Genomic DNA, 26,782 nt, shown 5'->3' on the forward strand with positions numbered 1-26,782 from the left:
AAGGTTAGAAAAACGAAAAAAGTTGTCCTTTTCTCTCACCACTCAAAGCAACCACTGTAATAATTTCTTCCATTCTTTTTTTCTTTCTAGTGTTCACTTTATAGTTAATGATCTTATCCTTCAGTACTATGGTTCCTGCCTTCATCCCAAATTCCACTGCAACCTAAGTTCTATTCGTGGTTACTAAGAAGTCTATAAATGCAATTTTTTTTAGTGGTTAGGTAATGGCCCAATTCAATGGATGGTCTATAATTTATTCAACAAGTCTCATATTACTGAATGTTTCCAAATTTCTCTTAAGTTTTGAAGTCATCAGGAAATGATGTACTGTGTAGTATGAGGGGAAAGGAAACTTTGTTAAGACCATTTTAGACATCAAGAACTTTCAGTAGACTAAAAAAGCATTAAGTGAGCAGTGTTTCTTTAAAAGTAATTTATAGTGTTATAAAAGTTTACTGTACCAAGTTTCCCTGTTTTTTTCTTTTGCTTCTCTTTCATATTTCTCAAGTGTCCTTTTATCAACCATTCCAGTCAAATACCTGAAAAGGTTTAAAGAAAAAAGAAGTAAACAATTACTTACAAATTACTCAAGGAGATTAGGAAAACTTTAAAGCTCTTGAGGGGAATTTCAACTCTAGAAAACAGTTATTTTCAAGTAAAGGTATCTCTGATAGATGCTTAAATTAGGAAAGTTTCAGTGGTAAAAGATACTCTCATAGTTTCAAATTAACTACCACAAAATAAAAGAAAAAAAAACCCTTATAGTGGAGAATCCTAATAGAAAATACTTTAACCAAGTAATTATGGCTAATATCAATAATAATAATAATAGTTATTACCCACTGGATACTGACATCGTTTATCCCAAAAGGATGCACTGTGCACAACATGGCTTCTGTGATATACCTCCCCCAAATGCATAACCTCAATCTAATTGTAAAAAGCATCAGACGACCCAAAATGAAGAATATCCTATAACTGAATAGCACTCTTCAAATTACGAAGGTTGTGAAAGATGAGACTGAGGAAATGTCTCATGTTGGAGAAGACTATGGAGGAAACAGCTAAACACAATATGGACTCCTTGAACAGAACAATAGTATTAGTGCAAAAAATGGTGAAATTCAAATAAGATCCATAGTTTAGTTACTAGTACTGTAGCAATATTAACTTCCTAGTTTTGATGATTATAATATGGTTATGTAAGATGTTATCATTAGGGTAGGCTGAGTGAAAGGTATATGGGAACTGATTTTGTAACCTCATTGTAACTCTAAAATTATTTTAGAAAAAGGTTTTTTTTTTTTTAAAGCAAATGTAAATATAATATAAAATGATCCCAATACTGTTGTTCAAGCAATTAAGTCTTACTATACAGTTCAATATTTAACATTTTAAAAAGGTTATTCAAGTGAAATTTAAAAATAATTCTTTAGTAATTCCAGTTCTATCTTTCATCTCTATTTGTTCTCTGTATAGTCATCTATAGTGCATGTTTCTAACCAAATGAATGTAGAAGCCCAGTGAAATACCAATGAAAATTATAGTTCATAAGCAAAAAATATACATTCTCCTGTAACACAATATCAAATGGGCCTGCTGATACTGTCATCCACACAGCCTTAAGTAAATATCCCTGTTTTAGGGTCTGTTGGGAAAATCTCCAGAAGTGAGAACTGGCAAGATTACCGATTACGTAACCAGGCAAGACAATGATATACCCTTTAGATCCTCTGATGACACAGTTTTAAAAAATGGGTCTCATCTAGAAGGGATTAAATTTTTAAGACCTGTTAATTAAAAAGATTTTTCAATACTAGAATATATTACTGAAGGCCAACCATGGTTTTTTCATACCTCGATACTTTCTATAATAAAAAATATATTAGCATGTAAGCCAGACTGCTTGTCTTTGATTAAATCCACATAAATTTGAGGAGTTCATGAATTAGGATAAACCAGTTCCCCCCATGCACCAGATTCAAGAGCTGGTTTTCAATATTCCTGAGAAAATTACATTCCAAGACAGATTTCCTATAAGCTAGGGTTCTATTAGTTTTTATAATAAGACAGCTTTAAGAAAATATATTTAATTCATGTTACACGACAGTCTGACAGTGATAAAAGAATTTTAGTGAAGGCCTACAATTCATCAAAAATTACTAACAATGTTCACATTGCAAAAGTTACTCCTTAACATCAGCCTTCCCTTCTCTATCATGTCATTTTGTGATTTTTATTGAGGTGACCTTTAACAAAAAAGAGACTTACATTATTTGCCCTCCGATGGTTGACTTGCCAGCATCTAAAAGTAACAATATCATCAACAATATGCAAAGCGTAAGTGTCAAAAATATTTTTAAAAACCAAACACTAGATACTAACACAACTAAAGATATGGTTTAACATATATAATTAAATCTTGCAAAAGCACTCAAATTCTAGAAATCTGGGGAAAAGGAAGTTGCCATGTCCCTCTATAGCTCAATAATGATTTAGAACTATTTTACAAAGAATTTTTGAAAAGACGGTCTCTGACCTTTAGCTATGAGCATAGCAGCAAAAGAATATCGATTATCCAAAGGGAGCCTCAGAGGACAGCAAAAGTAGCCAAAGAGTTGTAACTACATTTAGATAGTCTGCCTTTCATTTTTAGCAGACAGGTGTTCTTTACAAATTTCAAAGTTCTTGCTAAAATTTGAGGGGTGGTGGTGGTGGTGGTGCTAAACCAGCAACCTGACTCCAAATTACTAATTTCTTATGTCACATAATCCCATAAAACAAACAAATTAAGTTCACACAAAAAAATAGGCACATTTCCTAGGATATTAACATATCCACTGAGCCATCATCAATGGACTATAGACTAATATGCATCCCACACAAATATAATGAAGCTTATCTTCTTCCAGTTTCCATGCCATTACGAAATTGTTAATCTGTCCAGCCTTCAAGAACAAAGTTGGCCATTTCTGCCAGCTAAAAAATCTGGCAAGTTAAAAATCAGGACATTTTAGATTAATTCAGTTCAGTTTCACTAAACACTCCCAAATAACTAAATAAGATGTTGCATGTTGACGTCCTTCATAATTTTGGTCATTTCTTAAAATAGCCATGAGTGTAACTTACCTACATGCCCAATGAATACTACATTTACATGTTCTTTTTTAGGAGCACCTGGTGGTGCAACCACAGATTTAGGTTTTGGTATTTCTTCTTCCTCTTCCATCATTTCTTGGGCATTTTCTTCTGGGGGCCTACCATCTCCCAAGGAACCACCCCCAGGCTCTGCTTCACTTATTTCTTCTTTGTGCTCCCATGATTCTTCTGGGGACATTTCTGTCTCTCCATTTTCTACTGAAATAAGGCATTTTAACTTAGTATTCTGAAAAAGATTTATAATCTATATACTTTATAACACAGACACTTTCAAACAACTGAAACTTTGCACATTTAGTTCCATTCCCTAATGTCTAGTGGCAGACACATAAGCAAGAAAATCTCTTTCACAACAGAAATGGATAATAATAGCTTTCAAGCTGGCCTCACTGCTGACATCAGAGCTCTGACTCAGAGACTATGAAAGATTGCTATTTTAACAAAGCTTCATTTTCATAAGGACGAACATGTAAGCAGGAGAGCTAACATTACTAACAGCCCTGGTATTCCAGAGTTAAGATGCTGACAGTGGAAAAAAGGGAAAATTTAAAATCGGAACACAGAAAAGTGTTAAAGGATTCAGAAGATCTTTTCTTTTTCTTCTGCAAGTGTTAACTTTGGCATCGACTTTATTAATTGCCTTGGGAATATGAACCCTTAAGAGTAATAGTTACAAAGGGGAAGAAAAATTTTCAAAGTCTATGGAACAGGTCCAACTATTTTAACTGACTGTAACATTCTTCCACTCAATTCTTTTATATTGGTAATCATTAAATTCATCACAACAGTATTAATGCCCAATTAGTTCTGCTTTCTAAATCTTAATAGCAAAGAAAGACTCAATGTCAGTTTTAAATGTAGGCATTACAATAATCATAACACTTACATTTGCACCTTAAATCTTGAGAGTGAAAGAGTTTCTTATTACTGTATTAATATGGTCAGAAATTTTCTTACCAACAGGTTCTGAAAGTTCCATGCTAACAGCTGAATTTGAACCTAGACAAGAAATTGATATAATATATATTTTACAAAACAATATCTAGCTTTACACACTGTAGATAACTTAATGTTTTCTCAAATTAGATAGTCAGAGTCACATCATAGGAAATTACCTTCACACAACAATGACTGTTCCTCTTGAGAAGGTTCCACAGGTGCTGTTTAATAGAAATAAGTTCTATTAAAAATAAAGACCTATACATCCATTTTACTTATATTTTTAAAAACAGTAAAAACAAACATCCAAAACACAACAAAAACCTCAAAATTCAGACCAATGGCAACTAACTCAGGTTTTCAAATTAAGTCTATTTAACCTACTTTTTCAAATCTACCAATTATAGCCAATTTTAAAACATTTTAAGTAACTGAAATGTTTTCATAAAAGCATGCTTATTCTATTTGCTTCCTAAACTTTTCCTTCACAGATATTGTAAAATTAATCTGTAGGTGAGTACACATCAGATTAGTAAGATTTGCTGAACAAATACATATTACTGCTCTAGAGTTTCTTTTTTGGTAGCTCTAGCTCAAGAAGTCTTTGACTAGCCCTTTTTAAGATTCTATAATCATACATGTTTATCATCAAGGTCCCTGAATAAATTACATTTGATACCAATAAAATATAAAATTACAACATCTCAGAAAAGGTGATTACAATGATGCCAGTTTTGTCCTATATTAGAATTCTAAGATCAAGCAACAATCCATTTTCCACATTACAAATCTACTTATGACATCACTGGAAGAAATGTTATAACATATACTGTTACCCAACTATGCAGTCTATATTTTTTTTTAATGTCTGATAAACTTAATTGACAGTCAAATATGAAAGTGCCCTTGCTTTAAAGAACCTCCAAGATATGAAAGACAAAGAATGTGAATCACATGAATCCTGCACACCAACTAATAAATAATTAATTCATAACCAGCAAAAACTTATATTTAAAATCACTGCCCACAAAGTATTAACACATGTCAGAGTCAAGAAAAGGTTTTGGGCCCAACCGTCAATAACATAAAATCCTTAAAGCAGTTTCTGTCCCTGATAGTTTGTTCTGGATGCAAGTGACACATCAAATATCACTTAGGAAGATCATGCTATGGTAGTATATAGATGAACTAGAGAGGGAAAGACACTACAAGCAGAAAGACCAACATCACTACTACAAGAAAGCATGCCATTAGGATAACCGAGCAATACAACTAGACAGGAGAGGTTAAGTGCAAAGATAATGAATGCAGTATCTGACAGGAGTAAGAAAGAGTGAAAGGTCTAAGATGACCCTAACCTATGTGACTGATTAGCTGATAGTAACAGAAACGGGGGGAAAAAATCAACTGAACTAGGTTTAGAAGGGAACGGGAATTATACTTCAGACATAATGTAGATTAACCTTTGTTTTCCCATTACAAAGCAAAGTTTATGGGTAAGTTAAGAAAAAATTACTGAATTCAGAGAAAGCCAGGCAGTGGTAAATGAATCAAGTTCACATGCCACCCTAAAGATGGAGGAGGCGGCATGGGATAGTAGTTAAGAGGCTAGAACTGAGCTGATTCCTGACTCTAAATTGTGGCTTATAACTACTAACTTCTGAGATGTAATTATTTCACTGGATTCATAGAAATGACATGCCATCTACCTGACAGGACTGTTGAAAGGATTAAATGAGAATATATGTTTAGTGTCAATTAAATGTAACTCCTAGCACCAAGCAGATACTCAACAAATGACAGTCTTCACCTCATAACACGTACTGAGTATCAACTCTATTTTATCAACTAATATGTACCAAGTATGTATTATGGGCCAGACGAGGATACAAAGCACTCACAAATCCATACAGTGCTGCAGGTGGGGGTGGAGGTGGTGGCACATTACCCTAACTTCAATGAATTTTTATTGAGATTTATATATTGATTGCTATATAATGTAAATCCCACAAAAACCCTATGAAATACTGTAATCATTACCATCTAATACACACACAGACATATCAAACTCATTTGGTCTTTTTCCAAATCATACAAGTGCTCTCTTGCCTTTCTTCAAACAGCCTCTTTTGAAAATCACTCAGTAAAAGTAAACTAAGTTATGATGTACAAGTATCTTAAGGCACGAAAAAGATTTGAGACAATTGTCTGGTGGTTTCCCCCCTCCATCACTTGATATCCTCCAAACTGTAAGTGAGCTTTTCAAAGGCAAATAGTACATACACCTAACACCCAGTTCTAGAACCAACTCTCAGATTTATAAACATACAATACTGTATATGCATAAGGCTGTAAGGTACTTCTTAGGACCGTTAACATCAGTCATGAGACCACCTTCACGGCTGCGTAATGCAGCACAATGAAAAATCTGTTCACAGTTTTACTTTTCAAAACATTCTACATTTATAATGTTTATCTTAAGTTTGTAAAGCTCAGAGGCAAGTACTGCAAGCAATGAAATGCTTAATATACACATAATTATGATAAAGGGTCCCGAAATAAAGAAGTTGACCACAGTTTTGCTGCTTTGGAAAAAAGCTTTCCATGTATTCAGATCATAGATCATGTTATAAACCTAACAACAAAGCTAGCAACATTTGCCAACTTATGCTTTTGGAATATAAGAGCCAGAAAAATCATAAATATAGCAAAATGTTCTTTAAACTTCTCCATATAGTTGTACCCAGTGTTCACACAGGCACAAGCAACCATCTCTTGTTCATCTATCTGGTCTTATTCATAATGCATACCACATCCAGATTTTACTGACTCCTCACAAGCAGCGGCTTAGAATTCTACTAGGCCCAAAGTCATTTGTTCATGGTTAGCAAACAATGACTGTTAGAGCTTGATCTCTCAGGTCCTACATGGTTCATAACTTCTAGTAAAAGAGAAGTTAATAAACCTCCTGAGTAAAGAAATTATGGTTTCATACCTTCCAATGGTATCTCCATGTTCAGAAACACACTCTTATCAAGTATTCAAACAAGGAACAATTCTAATTAAGTGGGAAAGTTATCTGTATGTACCAGTGAATAAAACTGTCATACCCCAAAGTAAAAGGAGAAACTAATACTGTTGTTTATAATAAAGGAAGACGAATGAACTGGCTGTGATACTTGGTATATTACCACAAATTTTAAAATAAGAAAAGATTTTACCAGAAGACAGTACTACCTGTGGTTTAAGAAAGATGATAATCTGGATTTTTAAATTTTTAGTTAAATTTGGTTATAGTGAAATAAGCCAGGCAGACACAAAAGGTCATATGTTGTATGATTCCATTTATATGAAATATTCAGGATAGGTATATCTATAAGACAAAGCCAGAGTTGAGAGGAAAGGGAAATGGGGAGTAACTGCTTAATGGGGACAGGTTTCCTTTAGAGGTGATGAAAATATTGTGGAGCTAGACAGAGGTGGTAACTGTACAACACTGTGAGTCTACTCAATGCCACTGAATTGTTCACTTTAAAATGATTAATATTATACTATGTGAACTTCACCTCAGTTTTTGAAAAGAATATCTTTTTTTCTTTTAAAGATTTGATCATGGATCAAAGGACTTCGACATGGGGAATCCTTCTTCAACAGTTCATCAATACAGCACAAATTAGTCAAGGCCATACACGTGGTGGGTAATGAAAAGTCATGATTTGATTCAAGGTATGTTTAAACACAAATGTTTGCCCAATTCTTGAGAAGTGCTTAATCCATATATTTCACAAATCAACAATTGAAATTTGTACTGCTTTAGATATAAAATTAATCTTGAATCTTTATACGCTAAACAGTGATGTTTAAAATAGTCATCCTAAAATGTCTTAATCCTATTAGCTAAATGGTATCTTCATTATAAAGAAAACAAACAGCCTTTTGAGCCACACTTCTCTTGCTCGGCCCGCTTCCATGTCTGGAAGTGTACTTTCCCTTCTAATAAAGTTTTTCTTTGCAAGTGTTAAAAAAAAAAAAAAGAAAGAAAGAAAGAAAGGAAAGAAAACAAACAAACAACTTCAGTGCTGTCAAAGAAGTCAGAATTGTCTTGTAATGCATGTTGAAAATGAGAAACAGTGTTACAAAATTCTGCCCAATACAAGTTTCTGCAAAGATGGAAATATTCTAGTCACTAGGTAGGTACATGTGGCTGTTAAGCACTTGAAAGATGGCTACTGTGAGGAACTGAATTTTACATTTTATTTAATTTTGATTAATTAAATAGCCACATGTGGTTCTCATTTATAGTACAAATTTGTCTTACCAGATTTTCCACTTCCATACCACTTCCCACCCACCCAACACCCTGAAAGACTAATGATCTCTCTTCTGCACACCTCTAAGAGATGACCCTTCTTTCAATTACAGGAACTCACACACATTAGTTAGTTCTTGTTCCCTAAGAGATTATAGACTTCCAGAATGTGCCTTTCTGAAATATGGAGACTTTCCTCTCTACTCTTGTAGTCTCCACAGATTGACAGGGTACTGTATAGAGTAAATATACAATTGGCTTTTATTGAATTAACTTTACTAGTTTTCTTTTGATTTTCATGGCTCACTAGCTCCTTGTAGTCTAATCACTTCATTTTTCTTACCACTCCTACTGTCTATCTATATGTTCACTGCATTTCCATTAGGGTTCAGTAAAGAAAATTTTACATGTGCCAACTTTCTAATAAAGTGTTAGAGAAATACCATATTCACGAGATATTAAAATATAGCTTGAGTAAGGAGCTCAAATTCTCTAGCACTCAGGTAACTATACAGTCTTACCAAAATTGCATGGTGGAGTATTGTTCTCCCACAAATAATACTGGAAGATAGTAAAAGCAGGTGTCAGAAAGGAAAGACCACAGAACATATACAAATACCCACGGTGTTACCTTAATTACCTAAAATTAAAAATAAAAAACACAATGCTACAGTGAACAGACTGTTTAAAGTATTTTCTATCATCATTTCCTAAAATATATGAAGTAATTTCAAAATATTGCTTTAAATGAGAACATGCCTACTTATGGCAATGTTACTCTGCTGCTACTGACATAAATATGGAGGCCATGCCACAGTCTGCAAACTCAGGGGCCCAGTTTCTGAAAAAAAAAGTCTCAGCTGAAAAGATCTTTTAATATCAAATCACAAGGAAAGGACTAGCAGAATCACTATTACTAGACTAAGCTTTGAAATCAGACCTAGATTCTAATCCTAGCTCCTCCATTTATTCATGAATGTCATCACCTCACTAATTTATTTAGCCTCTCTGAGTTTTAATTTTCTTATCTGTAAGTGGTTCAGCAGTCCCTATACCTCAAGAGACTGTTGTGAAGGGCATATTATGCACATGGTAAATGCTTGATAAATTTATTACTACAAAATATTTCAAAGCCCCATAATAATTACAAAAACTTTTAAGGAATATGAGACAGGCAAATTCCAAGGCTACTCCATACTGGTTGTAGTAATTAGCTCTCCGCGTGCCATGTCGTCCATTATGTTAAACAGCACAGTGTGAGAGAGAGAACTCTAAAGTAGCAGCCGGCAAATCTGGATTCTAGACTCAACTGTGTCATTAACTCTTGTGAATGACCTTAGGCATCCACTTAGCATGGCTAGGCTTAAGTTTCTTTACAGGAAAATGAGGAGATTGTATTACTGCTAGTCATTTCCATCTTTAACATTCTAAGAACCTATTTATTCAGTCACTAAAGCTATGCCATGTATCAGCCTGCAGAGTAAAATTCCAACAACCCTAAAAAATCGTCTTACTTATAATTTTATACCCCATATACTTTTAAAATAATTTGAAGTATATTTAAAATATATAAACCAAAACTATTTCAGATAGCCCCAATAAGACACAAAGATAACAGAAAAATGCCCATCTACAACCAAAATCAACCACCCAAAAGAGATGAACACAGACCACTTAGTAGTATGGTAACCTATTGGAGTTTTATAGAAATAGTTAACCAGGAAATTGTCCCAATGATATTATAAGGTCCACAATTATTTGTTTCAAGTGAAGTGACATACAATAACTTAGGTGGAATGTGGTTGGGAATTTGGTGTCACCAACTCAGGGTAAGCTAATGAAAGATGCTCGAAATATCCTTTGTGAGCATTTGTCTCAGCCAGAACGTAGAATGATGGGGAACTGATTAACTTGGGGAGTACTGTACTAATTAAATTACCTGAAACCAAAACCATTTATGAAAAAATGAATACATCTATAGCCCAGCAATGCTTTGTTAAAATCTATTGAAAACAAGGAAAAACTTTAAAGAGGCTTTAGTGTGAATCAACTGACAGCTAAAAAAGTAGTCTGAGGACCTCAGAAAAATCAAGGATCTTCAACTAGTGAACAAATTCTTGCTTTCCAAAAATTTCTAAGATCTGTGAGTAGAATGATTAAATTTTAAATTAACATGCCCAACAGAGATACACCAGCCAGAATCAAAGTAACCGAACTCACTGCTGTTTGATAGAAGAGACAACACGTAGTGTAAAAAGATAACCGATACCGAACTCTAGCAAATTCCAAGCAAACTTAAATTATATAAACCCAGGATGAATTTTATATGTGAATCATATCTCAAAAAAAAAAAAACCCCAAAAAACAAAAAACACAACAGTATTCACGACAGCAGAAAGTGTTTTAAGAGTAGGATAATAAGATTGAAATTATTTACAGAGCACCTGTAACAAGGTAACCTGTGAACAATTCCTCTTCTCAGCTTTGAAAGCCCTCTACACCCTTTGTAAGGCCCTCTTACCATGTGTTTATCTTCTGTAAGAGAAAATTGGTTATCTGATCCCTTTCTAGACTCCTTGAGGACAATTTATTCATCTTTGTGGTGTTATTTCAAGTGCCAGAATATCATCCTGCATTCTCTGGGCAATTCATTAATTGTCATACATATATCTGAGCAAAACCAGAGGGTCACATCTCAAAAACTTCCATTCTAATATTGCTAACACACTCCAGAAGGTTATCAGATCTTTTTCATTCCTTTCTCTTCAACCAGATAGTATTTTAACACTTTAAGACATTTCCTCCTGAGCAAACAAAACAAGCAAAACAAGACTTCAAATCTATCCTCCACGGTATTTTCCTAACTCACCCTGGTAAGTTTTGATTGCTGCCTTTTGTGCAGTACAGTTCCAGAAAAGGTGAAATATAAACAAAGGATAAATGAATGCAAAAGCTTTGTAGTAACTGCACTAAATAACACCTGCTCCAAAGATGGTTTATTCCCAAACTTTCTAACAGTTTAAACAGCTGCTCAACCTAGCACAGCACTAGTTCCCTAAATCCTCCTGCTCCAGTGTTTGAAGCATGTAAAATCATGAAACAAGAGCCCAAATCTATTAATCTAATAATTAGTAAGTCGAGGTAGGAAAAGAATTAACACGCCAGGAACAATATTTTTCCCTGATTTCCTCTGCCTACTCTATTCCATTTACTGTCCCACATAAGCCTGAAAATCCTTTATATTAGAATTGTTATTGCAGGCATTTTAATCTTATGAGGAATAGGAAAACAAGTATAAAGCCAAGAACCTTACCTATTATCTATCTAAACTTATTAGTCAACAAGTAACATTTTAACGTAATAATAGTATTTCTGGAGGAACTGGCATTACTACTTAGAATTCTGTATCTTCTCTATTCTGCTCCCCGACCCAAGAGGTTATTCAGTGATGAACAGCATCCACCAAGTCATGATGGTTGCAAAACTCTGTGAATATACTAAAAACCACTGAACTGTACACTTTAAAAAGGTGAATTTTATGGTATGTGAATTGTTATCTCAGTCATTAAAAAATATAAAAGCAAATGCCTCTCCCACAAAAAGGCATTCAGCAAAAACCAAACATTACAAAACAGAACATTTCTCTTTAAAATGTAAGTTCCACAATATGGTGTGCTACATTTTGAAGAAAAATCCTCCTGTGAGGACCTTCTGAGGACTGCTGGTTTTATTCTATATTTTTTAGTGGCAGAGTTGTAAGAGGTGTTAAGGGACAGATGGTGTAAAGACCATCATGCCATTAATTTAAAAGCTCTGGCTGTTATTAAATCCAAGTACTATGGTCTGAATGTTTGTGCCCCCCCCCACACTCCGCACCCCTAAATTCTTAAGTGAAATCCTAATGCCTGAAGTAATGCTATTAGGTGGGGCCTTTCTTAGGCCATAGGTCACGAGGGTGGAACGGGTGGAACACTAGTGAATGGGGTTAGTGCACTCACAAAAAAGGCCCCAGAGGGCTCCCTTCTCTTTTCTGCTATGTGGGGACATAAGTCAACAGTCCAATATTCTGAAGAGGCCCCTCACCCAATCAGGGTGGCACCTTGATCTCAGACGTCCAGCCTCCAGAACTGTGAATTTCTGTTGTTTATTAACTACTCAGTCCGTAGTATTTTGTTATAGCAGCCCAAACAGACTAAGACACCAAGTATTCCCTGATTAATACTGCTAAATCTTTTTCTCATTTAATTAAAAAAAAAAAAAGACTGAACTAGGTGCAAATTGGAACTTAAAATAAGTACACTCTATAATAGAAAATATTCATTCTAGTACATATAACCCTTGTCTTCTATATTTTCAATTATTTCAGGACCTCTACTTTTAAAGAGCATGCCTTAGCCAATTTACTTGCTCTGTAGAGAGTTGCTCTAAAATGAATTACTTAATGGATTCCAGTTAATCATTTCTTTGGAAGCCTATATTAAATTTTAAAGAGCTTCTAGGTCAACACTGATCTCGGGGTGGCTGGAAACAAGCATAACCAGCAGCCTTTCAGGGAAGGTGAATGACACTTTGTACAAAAGCATCTTCCTCTATTGATCTGTTCAAGGCACCCCTATAAATACTGGAAACAAACTAGCCTATTGTCAAGCAAAATAGTCATCCTAAACAGACACATTTTAAAAGTCATTCATTCTAGTGCTCTATCTCTAGACTCCTTCAAGAGCTCTCCTGATATCTAGTTTAAAAACACACCCACCACAAATTTTAGGTATGGCTTAACAAAAGGAAACATGCTAGCCCTACTGTCTATTTCCTCACTATAAAAAAATTGCAGACTGCATGGTTTCCCCTTTGTAAATTTTAATCTAAGTGCCATTTCCATTTTTTCCCCTTCTCCAAGCATAGCTCTCTGCTCTGATGGTATTTTATAGACCTGAATGGACTGGAACATGCAATCCAGCAGCCCCATATAACCTGGGACCTCAATTTTGAAAAGCCAGTCTTTTTTAAATATATACACTACAGAGGACAATTTTTTTTTTAAACATTAACTGACATTTTGTAGAATCAGCTGGTAAAGTCAGTAACACCGAAATAGGTTTCTGATAAAAAAGAAAAAGCTGACCATATGGTAGGCACTTTTCTTATGACTACTTAACTACACATTTTTACATTTCCAACTTCTATAATGTCACAGAGAAAACTATTAAGAGTAAAACTGCAAATGGGCAAATATCAACAAGAAGTTCTCCTGCGTTAAGAGGTAATGCCTAGTCACTCAACAGTGACCACCATTCCAAACCACTGTTCTAAGGATGGCTGTCCTTTGATGACTGACTGGTTGATGACCAGATTGGCTGGAAATGCAGTCTTAGGTCTAGCTAGAGTGGTGCTGGTGGCAGAGGATGGCCAAAAAAAGAATGAACAAAAGGGATCCGCATGTCAAGGTACTGGAAAGAGGTACATTTAGGAGCTGGTAAGTGAACCAGTTTAGGTAGCAAAAATTGCTTGATCTAATCAAAGAAATAAAAGCTAAGTTCCTTGTTCAAAGGGAAAACATCAACTGCCCACGCAAGTTAAAGAAATACCAGTCAATAAACAACCAAATCCAAACTGTGTGCTCACATATACTTCATAAAAGTATTTCTCCAGTTTCTCTTTTTGCCTCTAGAGAGAAGATTGTAGCAAAAGTTTCTGAAGAAACTAAACTCCTAGAGCACTTTTACATTGTCCGCTTATCTAAGAAATACTACTGGTTGTTAAAGGCTCCCCTACAAATGTTATAGTTCCTAAAATAAGCATTTTTGGGGAGAATACTTAAGTTTACTCCTTTGATATTCCTACAAAGTCAGTACCTGAAAGCTTGCTGTCACTTAAGCAGCCCCTAAATACAAGATTTTTAAAGACCTAACTTAACTTGAAACAATAGAAAGTACGTCTACTAGCTATGGTCAGGAAGGCATGTGACTATTAAGTTATAACAAATGCTCAAATGTCTGAACGACTAATTACTGACACATGAACATAGAGTCTTATACCAAGCAACCTGAAAAAGGTAAACTATTTTAACGCAATGAAAATTCGAAATGTGTCAATGACAAGGAAAAAAGTCCAACTCCCTCTTAAGAAAAATAATGTAGTTTCCTACCCACATTAATATTAAGTGAGGAACTCTAATTTCATTACACTTTGTGAACTTTACAAGCTTACAAAATGCTAAGGGTGAAAAGGATCTTTGTATTGATAGCCAACACTTTCTGCCTGATCACAAGACTGCAATGCATCTTGGGATTCCTTCAGGCCGGTTCGGTGCCACCGATGTTTAACACGTAATTACAGCTTCAGTAATAGAAACTGCAGCGAGACGCTCTCTCGCCTAGGCCTAAAGGGAAAACATGACCATTCGTCCTCCCCAAATCATCGAATCTCCCTCTCTACGCCCACACAACAGACTCCAGACTCCATATGTCCGCACTTTTAGGCCTCGTGTTACTGACCCGCCGCTGCCCCCTCTCCGTCCCATACGGTTCTCATGTGGGTAACTGCAGCCCCGGGGGAGGAGCGGGTCCCAGGCCCCGCCGGCGTCCCTACAGCGCTTCTCCCTCCCCGTCCGGCCCTCGGCCACGGCCGCCCGACGCAGGCTGCCTCCTCGGCCCAGGGCCGCCCCACCCAGGTCTGCCGGCGCCGCTGTCAGCACCCCACGTGCCACTGGGCCCCAGAGCCGCGAGTCCCCCGGCCCTGCGGGGCGCGCCGCCCGACCTATCCCACCCTCGCCTCATCCCAGGTGGGCTCGGGCCCCCAGGCCGCTACTCCCGCCCTAGCAGCCCGGCCTCCTCCCGTGTCCTGGCCCTTTACCCGAAGGGCCTCCCGCGCCGCTGCCGGCTCCGTGGTTGTTGGCGGCGGCGCCGGCTGGAGGTGCCGGCGGCTGGGCCGGGCCCCGCAGGAAGGACGGCACGAACTCGGCGGCGTGGACGTTGGGCACGAAGGGTTTGGCGTTGACGTTGAGTTGCCGGCTGAAGGCCGCGCTGAGGTGTTCACGCTGGGCCTCCGCCGCCGCCGTCGCCGCCGCCAAGGGGCCACCGGCGCCGCCGCACGGGCCCAACCCGGGGGCTTCCATGTCCGCTTGGTCCCAGCAGTCGGGCGCCGAGTCGCTGCTGCTGCTGCCGCTGCTGCTCCCGCCGCCGCCGCCGCCACCGCCGCCACCACTGCCCGGATCCATGATCGGGGGGGCCGTGTGTGTGGTGAAGAGAGGGCGGGAAATGGAGGCGGGGGCGACCGGCTGGGAAGGAGCAGGCCGCACTGACCCTGGGAAACGGCGAAGCAATAGGGCCAGGGGCTAGCGGCAGAATCCCCGGCGTCGTCGCGGCGGCAGCTCCAGTCCCGACCCCGCACTCGCGACGACGGCGGCGGCAGCTCAACCCTCCTCGTGTGTGCGAGCGGATCTCCTCCCACCCAACCCCAACCACCTCCGACCGCCTCAGCGCCAACCCCACGCCCGGCGCGGATTGACCCCCCCCGCCGCCACCCGTACCTTCGCCTCGGTAGTTCTCGGCCCTGCTCGTTCCCGTTTCCGGCTATGAAGCGCTGCAGAAGATGGAACTACGAGTTCCGGCAGCGCTCGCGCGACCTGGTTACGGCTTTCCCGGGGGCCGACGGGAGTCGAAGTTCCCGGGCCCGGAGCAACCGGAAGCGGCTCGGGCTCCCAGCAGGCAGCGCGAGGAGGCGAAGATCTAGTCGCAGCTCCGCGGCCCAACCTGTCACCGGGTGGGGGCAGGGACTGGGGCAAGCGGTTGTGCGTCTTGGTGCTGTGCCGCAGGCCGCGAGCCTTTCAGCCCTTGGGGCGTGGGCCACTGGTCCTGTTAGGCAGAGGATGCAAGATAATCGACAGCAGTTCTAAGGTGGAAAACAAGTTCTCAACTCCTGAAAATTCATGTTACCAGCCTCTCTGCATTCTCTGCTTCACATTCTCCCTACCTTGTTCTTATTTTGTCCACCTTCCATCTCTCCTCCCCCTAGCCAGGTTTTGCCCTAAATTTCAAAGCCTATGCAGAGCATCTTTCATTTTATGCATTTATTTGGTGGAAGAGACCATAAAACGGAGAGAGACTACAACTTAAACTGCCATGTGGCTCGTAAAGCGCTTGGGCCCAGGCACTGCCCAAGCAGAGGGGTTTATTAACTGGAAACATTCAATGACTCACTGTTTGACTAGTCATTTAAAGCCTTCACCCAACTTTTTCATCCCTTCCAAACCTCCCAGCCAAGTGCTTTGCAATTTAAACAGAGGACTGCCGTATTCCTTGACGTATACAACTGTACCTCACTATCAGGGTTATTTTGATAGGTCCAGCTTCTTTATGCTCCATTACGGGAAGTGTTTTTCTTTTACATGGTCGGATCACGTATTCCTGTAGTACTGCATCTTACGTTGACTGGTTGCGTTTGGGTAAACAGGGTAAAGAAAAAAAGCAAAAGAGAAATACTTAGATCGAACTACATGAAGTAGGGAAATAACGTGGCTCTGAGAATCCGTTGTTTTCCTGTAATTTACCCATGTGAAGCCCAAGCAGAGAAAAACATATTGTTGATATTTTTCTTCAAGGAATCTAGACAGAGTGCAACTAATCTGCTAATAATTAAACACATGAACACACAGACAATAGACGTTTCTTAACAATCTCAAGTTAAGGCCCATAATTTAGATCTAAATATGCATTTTGCTTTTAAATATATATACTTTAAACATAAAAGAGAGCCCAACGTAATGAAACAGGTCAAAAACGACACTGTCAATTACCTTTTAAAACAAGTCCTACACTAAAGCAGTTTGAAATTATGTTTAATATTAAAGTAGCAAATTTTGTTGGTTTTTTTTCCCCCTTAACACATAACTGTAAAGGTGAAGGAACCAGAGACTTTCATTATAACAAGGCCAGCTATACGGTTCTCATCACACCTGTGGTCCATGCTCCCTGAATTCTTTTGGACATTCGTTTTTTGGTTTTTTTTTTCTATTTTTTTTCCACAATAGATAATGTATTCCTCTGATTAATACAAAGTTTTAGTTATAGCCTATCATAGTTCTGTGAAGACTCAGTTGAATCTTAAGAGTGCCCCACTTTAAGTTGCTATTGATTGCCCTTAGATTTACAGAGAACTTGTCAAAATTCATATAAAAATCAGACCTTCTTTTATATACAGGAGACCTACTTTACTATTTAATGAGATATTTTCATCTTATATTTACAAAAAGAAAATGTGTCCAAAATAAAGTGCCTTTTCACTCAAAATATGTACTCCCCAACCTACTTCAAAGAAATTGTCAACACAAGCAGCTGACTCAAACAGTGAACCACACTGTCCTTCTCCAGTCACTGTCATTGGATAACATACTTCAATTTGTATTACCAATAGGGCACTGGTTATTTCTTCACATCTGATTACATTAGAGTTTTTTTGTGCTTGGTGCTTCTTCTAGGGACAAAGACAGAAACTACTAAGACGGCAGCTTAGAAAAGCAATTGATGTCATTAACTTCTAAGTCCCTCAATAGGATAATTATGAATATTCAGGAAAGAATCCACTCCATTGGTTTTCAAAAGCCTTGACCTACCAGAGATGAGGCACTGTTCCAGCTGGAGAGAGAAAAGCTCTTCTTGATAATTACTGTTGCGCTAAGACTGAGTAACTTGAGGTCAAGATCTTTTCTTCATCTTCTTTATATTCCCAATGCCCAATAGCCTGGCACACAAAATGGGCTTAATAAATGTTTAATGAATGAATGAGTGAATCACTAGAGAGTTTGGGGTTATACTGCCCTTTCATAGTCATCTATGGCTGTTGAGACCCTGGACTATCAACTTTCAGAAGAGTTTTTCTAAGGACATCCTGCTCTTCTCTCTGAGGCACACACAGGGTGAGTTTGACAATAGTTGTACTTTGCAAAGCTATACTGGTTCAAGGTCTGAGCCATTTCATAACAGATAATTCCCATCTTCCAATGCGAATTCCACCAGCTGGCACGCCTAGTAGTCTCTGCCGTCTTCTTATCCTCCATTAGTTATTCTGCCTCTGAACTGAATCAGTGTCTCAGCATTTACCCCCTTTAGTCAACCACACAGTACATTGCTTTGTTTTGTTTTTGAATCTTAGAGTTTACGCTTTATGCTTTTGATCATAAGGCTGATATGAAAATTCACGGCCGTCCCAGGGTTCTAGTGGGTGAGAACGTGCACACAAATACACACTGATGTAGCTGTCTCACTTCTGGAAGTGTTTTCTACGGAAATATAAGCATAAGGTATAAAACACTGTTCTTTCTAGCCATTTTGCGATAGTTCCGAACTGGAAACAACCTAAAAGTTCATCAACAGAGAAATGGTTAAATAAGTGATATTATATCAGTACTATGGAATAATATGCAACTATCAAAGAGTAAAACTGATTCAGTGCCAACATGGAAGTTCGTTTTTAATATATGGTAAAGTAGGAGAAAAACAAGCTATCCAGTGTGTGTAGACTATGTAGTCGATTGATATATCTAGTACAATTCTATTTCTTTAAAAGCATCTAGTTTTTTCCTTTCCCTAGATCAGCACCTATCTAGCTTCTTGTCATCATTCAGCTCAGATGTCGCATCCTCATCTCAGAGGCCTCTCCTAGACACTCTGGCCCTCCACTAACCTACATCACTCTCTACCCTCTTACCAGTTTTATTTTTTCATAGCACTTGTCACGATCTGAAATTCTTATTCATTCCCATGCTTACTACCCATCTCCTACTAAAAAATCAATTCCATCAAGCTGTCTTATTTGCTATTGTGTACGAATCATCCACAACATTGTTGGGTGGATAAAGTGCTCTGTAAACATTTGAGAGAGAAAGACATATATGTACCTCTTTGTACATTATACTTTTTTGGGGGAGCAGCGGGGAGGATGTGTTATACTTTAAAAAGTATGAACAGTTACATATTAAACAGTTAATAGAAGGCATATTTATGGGGCGGGATTGAATGTGAAGAGGAAATCGCAATTTTTTCTTATGCTTTAGTGTTTAGATTTTCCTACAACAAGCAAATTGCTATAAAAAAATTTTTTTTATTGAGGTGATATTTACATAACATAAAATTAACCATTTTAAAGTGAACAGTTTAGTGGGATTTATAATGTTGCATAATGTTCATAATGTTGCATAACGACCTTTGTCTAGATCCAAAACATTTTCCTCATGGCTCAAGGAAACCTATAATTGTTATGTGAACAGTTCCCATTTCCATGGGAACATGCTCACCATCCTCCTTTCCCCTCACCCCTGGGAACTATCTTTCCATCTCTAAGATCTATCTGTTTTACTCATTTAAATAAATGGAACCTTTTGAGTCTGGCTCCTTTCACTTAGCATGTTTTCACATTTTATGCATGTTGTATAGCATGAAAATCAGTACTATATTCCTTTTTTATGGCCAAATAATATTCCGTCGTATGGACGTACCACTTCTTGTTTATCTATTCCTTCACTGATGAACAAATTGCGTTTGTAACCTAGAGACATTAAAGATAAAAGAAAAGTTAAACAGGTAAAATTTCAGTAAGGTGTAGAGTCTACTTAATTATACTGTGGCAATGTCAATTTCCTAATTTTGTTAGTCTACTATAGATATGTAAGATGTTACCACTGGGAGAAGCTTGGTGATTGAGGCATGGGACCTCTTGTGATATTGATACACCAACAGTACTTGTACAAGCGTCAGCATCCTTTCAGAATTTCTTGTGAGTCTATAATTATTTCAAAGTAAATAGTTAAAAGGTTAAAAACTCTCATACCAACAAAAATTCATGTTTTCTAAACTCTCGTAGCCCACTTGTAATTATACAGACTTCAGCCTCTGTTTCCCAAATTTTTGCCAAAAGGTTTTTTTCTGCCTTCCTTAATTAAATTTGTTTGGACTAGGGGTAGCACCGGGGAAGGGGGATTTTTTTTTTTCACCTTTGGTAATTTTATAAGTATAGACTAGCTTAAAGAATCACTAACACATACCTACGTAGTCTCCCAAGACTGCCAGTTGTTAACATCTCATCACCTTGTTTCATGTTTTAAGATCAGAAATAAAACAACTCTAATACATGTGTTGCCTCTCTTACCCCCATCCCACTCCCATTCTACGCCCTCAAAAATGGCAACCACTATATATAATGTGATCCATATAATCTATTTAAAAACACTATATATATATATATATATATCATACAAATCAGTGAAAGTTCACTATATTGTTTTAAAGTTTACATATAATATATAAAACCTGACTTTCACCTGTCTTTTTTTGTCTTTTAACTGCTATAGAGTAATTCCATCCATGTTTATGCATCTTTTTATTTACCCATTTCCCTACTGATAGGCTTCTAAGTTATTTCCAACATTTTGATATACCAATAGTACTTGTACGGTTTCAGCATCCTTTTAGAAGCAAGTTACAGAAATTTCGATTCCGACAGGATGTAACCATAAGAAATGTATTATCTTACCTAAGTATAAACCCTAAAGTAAGACTGGATTTTGAGTCCATTGGTCCAGTAGCTTCATGACATCACCAAGGTCCCACATCTTTCCATCTGTCTGCTGCTCCGAGCGTTGGCTTCATCCTCAGGCTGGTCCCAAGATAGCTACGGAGTTCCAGATGCCAGGACCAGAGAACCAAAAGAGAGTATCTCATTCTGTAGTTTTCTTCTAAGAAGCCCAGGTGGTATCTCCTCCCATGTCATTGGCTTGAATTGGGACACATACTCATTCTTAAAAAGGAGATCTCTCTCTCTCTCTCTCTCTCTCTCTCTCTGCTCTCTCTGTGTCTGTCTTTATTGTGGTAAAATATACATAAAACTTACCACTTGAACTATTTTTTAAGTGTACAGTTCAGTGGCATTAAGTACATTCATGTTATGGTACAACGATCACCACCATTCATCTCGGGAACTTTTTTTTATCTTTCCAACCTGTAACTCTATATCTATTAAGTAATAACTCCCCATTTTTCTCTCCTCCAGCCCCTGGCAACCACAATTCTACGTTCTAAGTCTATGACTTTGATGACTCTAGGTGCCTCACATAAGCGGAATCCCATAGTGACAAACACCGTGTTTCACTTAGCATAATGGTCTCAAATTCACCCACATTGTAACACATGTCAGAATTGTCTTTTAAGGTTGACTAATATTCTATTGTCCCTATACACTACATTTTTAATCCATTCATCTGTCATTGGACACTTGGGTGACTTCTACTTTTCACTTTTGTGAATAATGCCGTTATGAAAATGAGTGGTACAAACATCTGCTCAAGTCCCTGCTCTCGATTCTTTTAGGTATATACCTAGTAGTAGAATTGTTGAATCATATGGTAATTCTAAGTGTAATTTTTTAAAGGAACCTCCATATGTTTTCCATGGTGGGTGTATCATTTTAAATTCCCACCAGTGAGGCATAAGGGTTCCAATTTCTCCACATCCTCACCAGCACTTGTTATTTTCTATTTTGTTGTTGTTGTTGTTGTTGTTAAATAGCTATCCTAATGTTGTTGTTAAGCATCCATCCAGGGTGTGAAGTGGTATCTCTTTGTGGAAAGGGGATCTCTTAAATTAGTGGTTTGCACTGTTGAATGCACACTAAAATCACTTAGGGGAACCTTCAGTCTAACCCATCTCTAGATTCTGATTTAACTGGTCTTGGGTAGGACCTGGGCATTGCTTCATTTTAAATATATCCCAAGCGAGACCTCTGTGTGAAGCCAAGTTTGAGAACCACTGGTCTAGAGACAAATCATCTATTCAAAGCAAAACACAGAGGTTGGAGAATCATTCATAGTGTTCAATACTCAGAAGTGAAACTACTGAGTCCTCAGTTTTCTGTACTTGTTAAGTACAGCCAACTCTGAATTATTCATAGAAATTTGGAACCAGTGTAGCATGTTAGCCTAGATCACTATAATGGACAGAAAATATGCTGTTTTGCTGTTTAATTTCCTCACCCAGCAAACATTTTGTCTGCGTGGGCAACCAATACTGCAGAAGAGGAAGTGATTCCACTTGGGTTAGACTTTCCTTTCATGAAGTTTGTTTTTAACGGCCTGTTGAGATTTAATTCACATGCCGTACAATACATTCATTTACCGTGTACAATTCAATGGGTTTCAGTATATTCGCTATTGTGAAACCATCACCAAATTTAAATCTGGATTAATGGAAATGCAGTTTAGAATGAGATTACTCAAGAGCTGACATCAAGGGGAACAGAAGCCGGAAAAAGGGATCTCGATGAGTCACAAAATGCCTAAACAATTCCTCACAAAGAAGACTGCGCTGGGCAAGATAAAAAAACGTAATGAAAGACTGAATCGATAGCAGAAGGTGATGATGGTATTGGTAATATTCGATAATGCCAATGCGATCACAATGCCACTGACCCTGAGAGCTTTGTCTTAAGGAGTCAATTGACCCGTTCTTGGGCTGCAATTGGCCTCCTCGCCGGTTGCATTGTATTTATTACTGCCTTTTCACTGAACTGTTACAAAAACCAGTTGTCTAGGTTCCCCAGAATTTGGAGATGTTTCCATGAGTAAATCTTTTACGTCACTTTGCAGGCCTCATTTTCCAAGACCATCCAACCAGAGGAAATGCTTATACAGTATTCAGAAGTCTTAGCCAGCATGATTCTGGGTGCCCTCCGTGACTAAAATCCAGGAAGTTTAATGATTGCCGATCCCTCTGGAAATGCCTTTGTTCCCCTGAAGTAGAATGAAGCTACCGGGACCACCCTAAGAGCTGCTTTTTTTCTCAGCCAGCTTCCAGTATTAGCACAGCATGGCCATTAAAAGTTGTCTAAATAGCAGTAGTCCCCAGGTTCAATTGGCTTATTGATTTACATTTGAATTAGCTGTATCACTGTAATGATTATCTCGTTACGTCCCTTTTGTGAATGTAAAAGACCCATAATGGAGAGAGCGCAGGGAAAGTCGGATGATAATCAGTTGATTCAGATGAAAAGTTGATTCATTCTGCAGAAATCAGGGTTCGTTATTCCTGTGGTATAATTTGTACTCCATATTGCTTATGGTGTTTTACACCTAAGAGCCTGACATCTTTCTTTCCAGGGTCAGCACATTTGTACGGACCCCTCGTTGGGGAAGGTGGGAGATGGAAAACTCCAACTGGGTTCAGTGGTGTTAAGCTGCGTGGGTAGCCTGTTAAATAATGTAGATATTATACAAATATGTAATAACAGCAATTATAATTTATAAATATTCCTTTATTATTATTTCTATTTCTTTTACTTTAAAAAGTTATGGTAACATATACCTAATGAAATTTACCATTTTAACTATTTTTAAGTGTACAATCGGTGGCATTAAGTATATTCGCATTACTCTGCAAACATCACCACCACCCACCTCTAGAGCTTTTTTATCTTCCCAAACAGAAATTTTATAAACAAGAACTACCCACTCTCCCTTCCCTATTCTCCAGTGCCTGGGGAAACCAGACAACTGGTTTCTGTACCTATTCAAGGTACCTCATAGAAGTGAATCATTCGGGACTTGTTCTTTTGTGTCTGGCTAATTTCACTTTGCATGTTTTCGAGGTTTGTCCATGTCGGTAAGGCCGAATACTGTTTCGTTGTGGTGTAAACTGCATTTTGTTTATCCATTCTTCCGCTGGTGGACACTTGGCAATTTCCACCTTTCAACCACTATGAATAATACTGCTATGAATACCGATATACAGCTATCTTGAGTCCTTGCTTTCAGTTCTTTTGGGTATATAACCAGAAATGGAATTGGTGGGTCATTTGGTTATCATCTTTAATGTCACTTCAAAATTTATCTGTCTTTAATGTCACATTGTCTCCATTGCCAAGGGGAGAGATCGGACATTCAGAGAGCATGAGTGAGTGTCTTGAACCAAGGTCTGTCAGACTGCAAAGCTAGGACTCATTCTCCATTTCCTCACACATGGCAGCCTCACATCACTGGTATGTCTTGCATAGGGACACAATCAGAAACTGCACAAGCCAGCGCCCGTCAGGGTCTTCTAAAGCTTCATGTTGACGAATAAGCTTTTTTCTGATCAGTTGAATTAAAAACAAATCTCTGGCTTAAAAACATCACTGGTTCCATCGGGGTGGCCCAGTATTCTAAAAATGTCTCTGATTCAAACTCCTATTAACTTCCAAAGAGGATTGGAAGCATTTTATAACTGAATTGTAGGGAAATTTATGCCAAAAAGCATAAAACAAGAGAAAAATCTGAAACCAAGATTTAAAAAGGGGAGGAAAAGGGGGAAAGGATACAACTTTTGTTGATCAAAGAAGAGTATATGGACCGATCACAGTATCTAGTTCCAAGTTCCTCAGGGAACAGAGAGCTTCTGTACCTCTCTTTGGCACTAGAATACACACCAATTTATTCATTCATTCACCCATTCACCAGTTTAATCCTCTTAGAAATGTAATTCCTCACTCAAGCAGCTCTTGGAACAGAGTTCCGCTTTCTGGTGCTCAGGGACTCCCTTCTCCACATACCTGCGGGCAGTGGTTTTCGGATTTTAACGCTATCAGATTTGCCCGCAGGCTCGCCAGGTGTGCAGACTCCTGACACCAACGACAATTGGTATGAGGCGGCTCATTCTAGGAACAGAAAGAATGTCAGGAAGGGAGTGGGGCATGAAATGAAACGAGAGAAAAAGGCAAAGCCGAATCCTGCGGGGCCTCCGTGGTGGCAGTCGGTGGCTGTCTAGGTTCCCACTTTCTGCCCTCTGCACGGCTTTCATCATCCTCAGCGAGTCCCCCGCTGAAAACGCTACGCGAGACGATTTCCTGTCTCTCAGAGATGAAAGTCACCGACTCCATCGTGGCTTGTGAGGCCCTGCAGTCGCCTGGCTTCTTGCCACCTCTCTGATCACTCCGCTCAGCCGGCCTTGACCTCGGTTGACCTTAAACACTCACCTCAGGGCCTTTGCTCTTGCTATTTCCTCTACTCAGAGGGCTCGCCTCCTGCGGGTCTGAACCTAGATGGCGACTTCGCAGGAAGGCTTGCTTCATGGTATTTATTGCTGCCTAATATGCGACGTATTTTACGGGTTTCTTTGCTCGTCATCTACTCTGTGAGGGTAGGGACTTCGCATTGTATCCCAGTTGTATGATAACATAGAGCGCTTCCTTGAAAAAGCAGGTTAAAGCAAGACCTGTTCTTTTAAGTGTCACCTGCACACTAAAATCTACAAATGTGAGTACATTTGCCAGTTTCTTGAGGTAGGACCACACTTTTTCTTCTAGGGAAGGTCCGGTGGGTAGGGTTTTTGATCTGGCGTGAGAGGTGCAATACACACCTCTGCCTGACAGACGCACAAGGACGTTTATTGGAAGGCTCTGTGGTGCCCACCGAGTGGAGTCCCAGTTTGGGAATGGGAATGCCAGAGGGCCGAGACCTGGGAAATGCCAGGTGGGCCACTAGCCGCTGACACAGTAAATTGAGTTTCTGGACCCAATTCCACCATGAGGAGGGGTGCACACCAACAAATCAATACTGACACTGTCTAGCCAGAGATAGCATCAGATTTTACAGGCTAAGGGTTCAGTCCTATAAGACTGTCCTCGTCCTCCGCAACACACACACACACACACACACACACACGCACCGGACACCAGGTTCCTCGTGTTTCTGTCCATCTGGCCATAGGTCGTAGGTTCCAACAACCCCTCCAACTCAAAATGCCAATCACAAGTCCAAGTTGTCATTCTGACCAACTAGCTATACACCAGAGGTTTCCACAACTCCCTCCTTGGGTTTGATTAATTTACTAGAATGGTTCATAGAACTCAGGGGAACATTTTAGTACTAGATTACTGGTTCGTTATAAGTGGACATAACGCAGAAACAGCCAGATGGAAGAGAAGCATAGGGTAAGGTATGTGGGGAGGGGTGTGGGGCTTCCATGTTCTCTCTGAGCATGCCACTCTCCCTGAACCTCCATGTGTTCACCAACCTAGAAGCTCTCTGAACCTCGTCCTTTCAGGTTTTATAGAGGCTTCATTACATAGTCAGAATGGATTAAATCACCGACCAATGGCGATGGATTCAGTCAGTCTCCAGCCCCCCCTCTGGCGACCAGCCCCCATCCTTAAAGGCCCCTCATTCTCGTAACAAAAGACACCTTGATCACTCTCAACACTTAGGAGATTTGCAAAGGTTTCATGAGCTCTGTGCCAGAACTTGTGGGTAAAAACCAAACAAACCTGAGAACTATATTTTGATCATCTGTATGACCAAATACATGTTTCTTATCAATCACAATATTGCAAACAGTTTGGTCAGCACACCAACAT

At 38.8% G+C, this 26,782-nt stretch overlaps 1 protein-coding gene and 1 long non-coding RNA gene across 4 annotated transcripts in view; one reads left to right on the top strand and one right to left on the bottom strand.

Annotated features, from left to right (window-relative positions):
• GSPT1 (G1 to S phase transition 1) overlaps positions 1–15,974 on the bottom strand; it is a 30,517-nt gene extending 14,543 nt beyond the window's left edge. The window contains exons 1-6 of one of the 3 annotated variants that reach the window (XM_016156896.2): positions 15,263–15,841; positions 4,275–4,319; positions 4,117–4,158; positions 3,130–3,357; positions 2,272–2,305; positions 462–539 (exon numbers count right to left, since the gene is read on the bottom strand). In XM_016156896.2, coding sequence (XP_016012382.1) covers positions 462–539; positions 2,272–2,305; positions 3,130–3,357; positions 4,117–4,158; positions 4,275–4,319; positions 15,263–15,626 — 791 coding nt within the window. In that variant the 5' untranslated portion in view covers positions 15,627–15,841. Of the gene's footprint in view, positions 1–461; positions 540–2,271; positions 2,306–3,129; positions 3,358–4,116; positions 4,159–4,274; positions 4,320–15,262; positions 15,842–15,938 lie in introns of those variants that run through there. The other 2 variants (XM_036226322.1, XM_016156897.2) reach the window with 2 other exon arrangements.
• Positions 1–26,782, top strand: part of LOC118606928 — a 75,480-nt gene that overhangs the window by 20,022 nt on the left and 28,676 nt on the right. Inside the window, exon 2 of the long non-coding RNA XR_004952689.1 lies at positions 7,703–7,824. This is a non-coding gene — a long non-coding RNA (uncharacterized LOC118606928). The remainder of the gene's footprint in view (positions 1–7,702; positions 7,825–26,782) is intronic.

The sequence above is a fragment of the Rousettus aegyptiacus genome, unplaced genomic scaffold (genome assembly GCF_014176215.1).
Source record: "Rousettus aegyptiacus isolate mRouAeg1 unplaced genomic scaffold, mRouAeg1.p scaffold_m13_p_8, whole genome shotgun sequence".
NCBI classification, from domain to species: domain Eukaryota; kingdom Metazoa; phylum Chordata; class Mammalia; order Chiroptera; family Pteropodidae; genus Rousettus; species Rousettus aegyptiacus.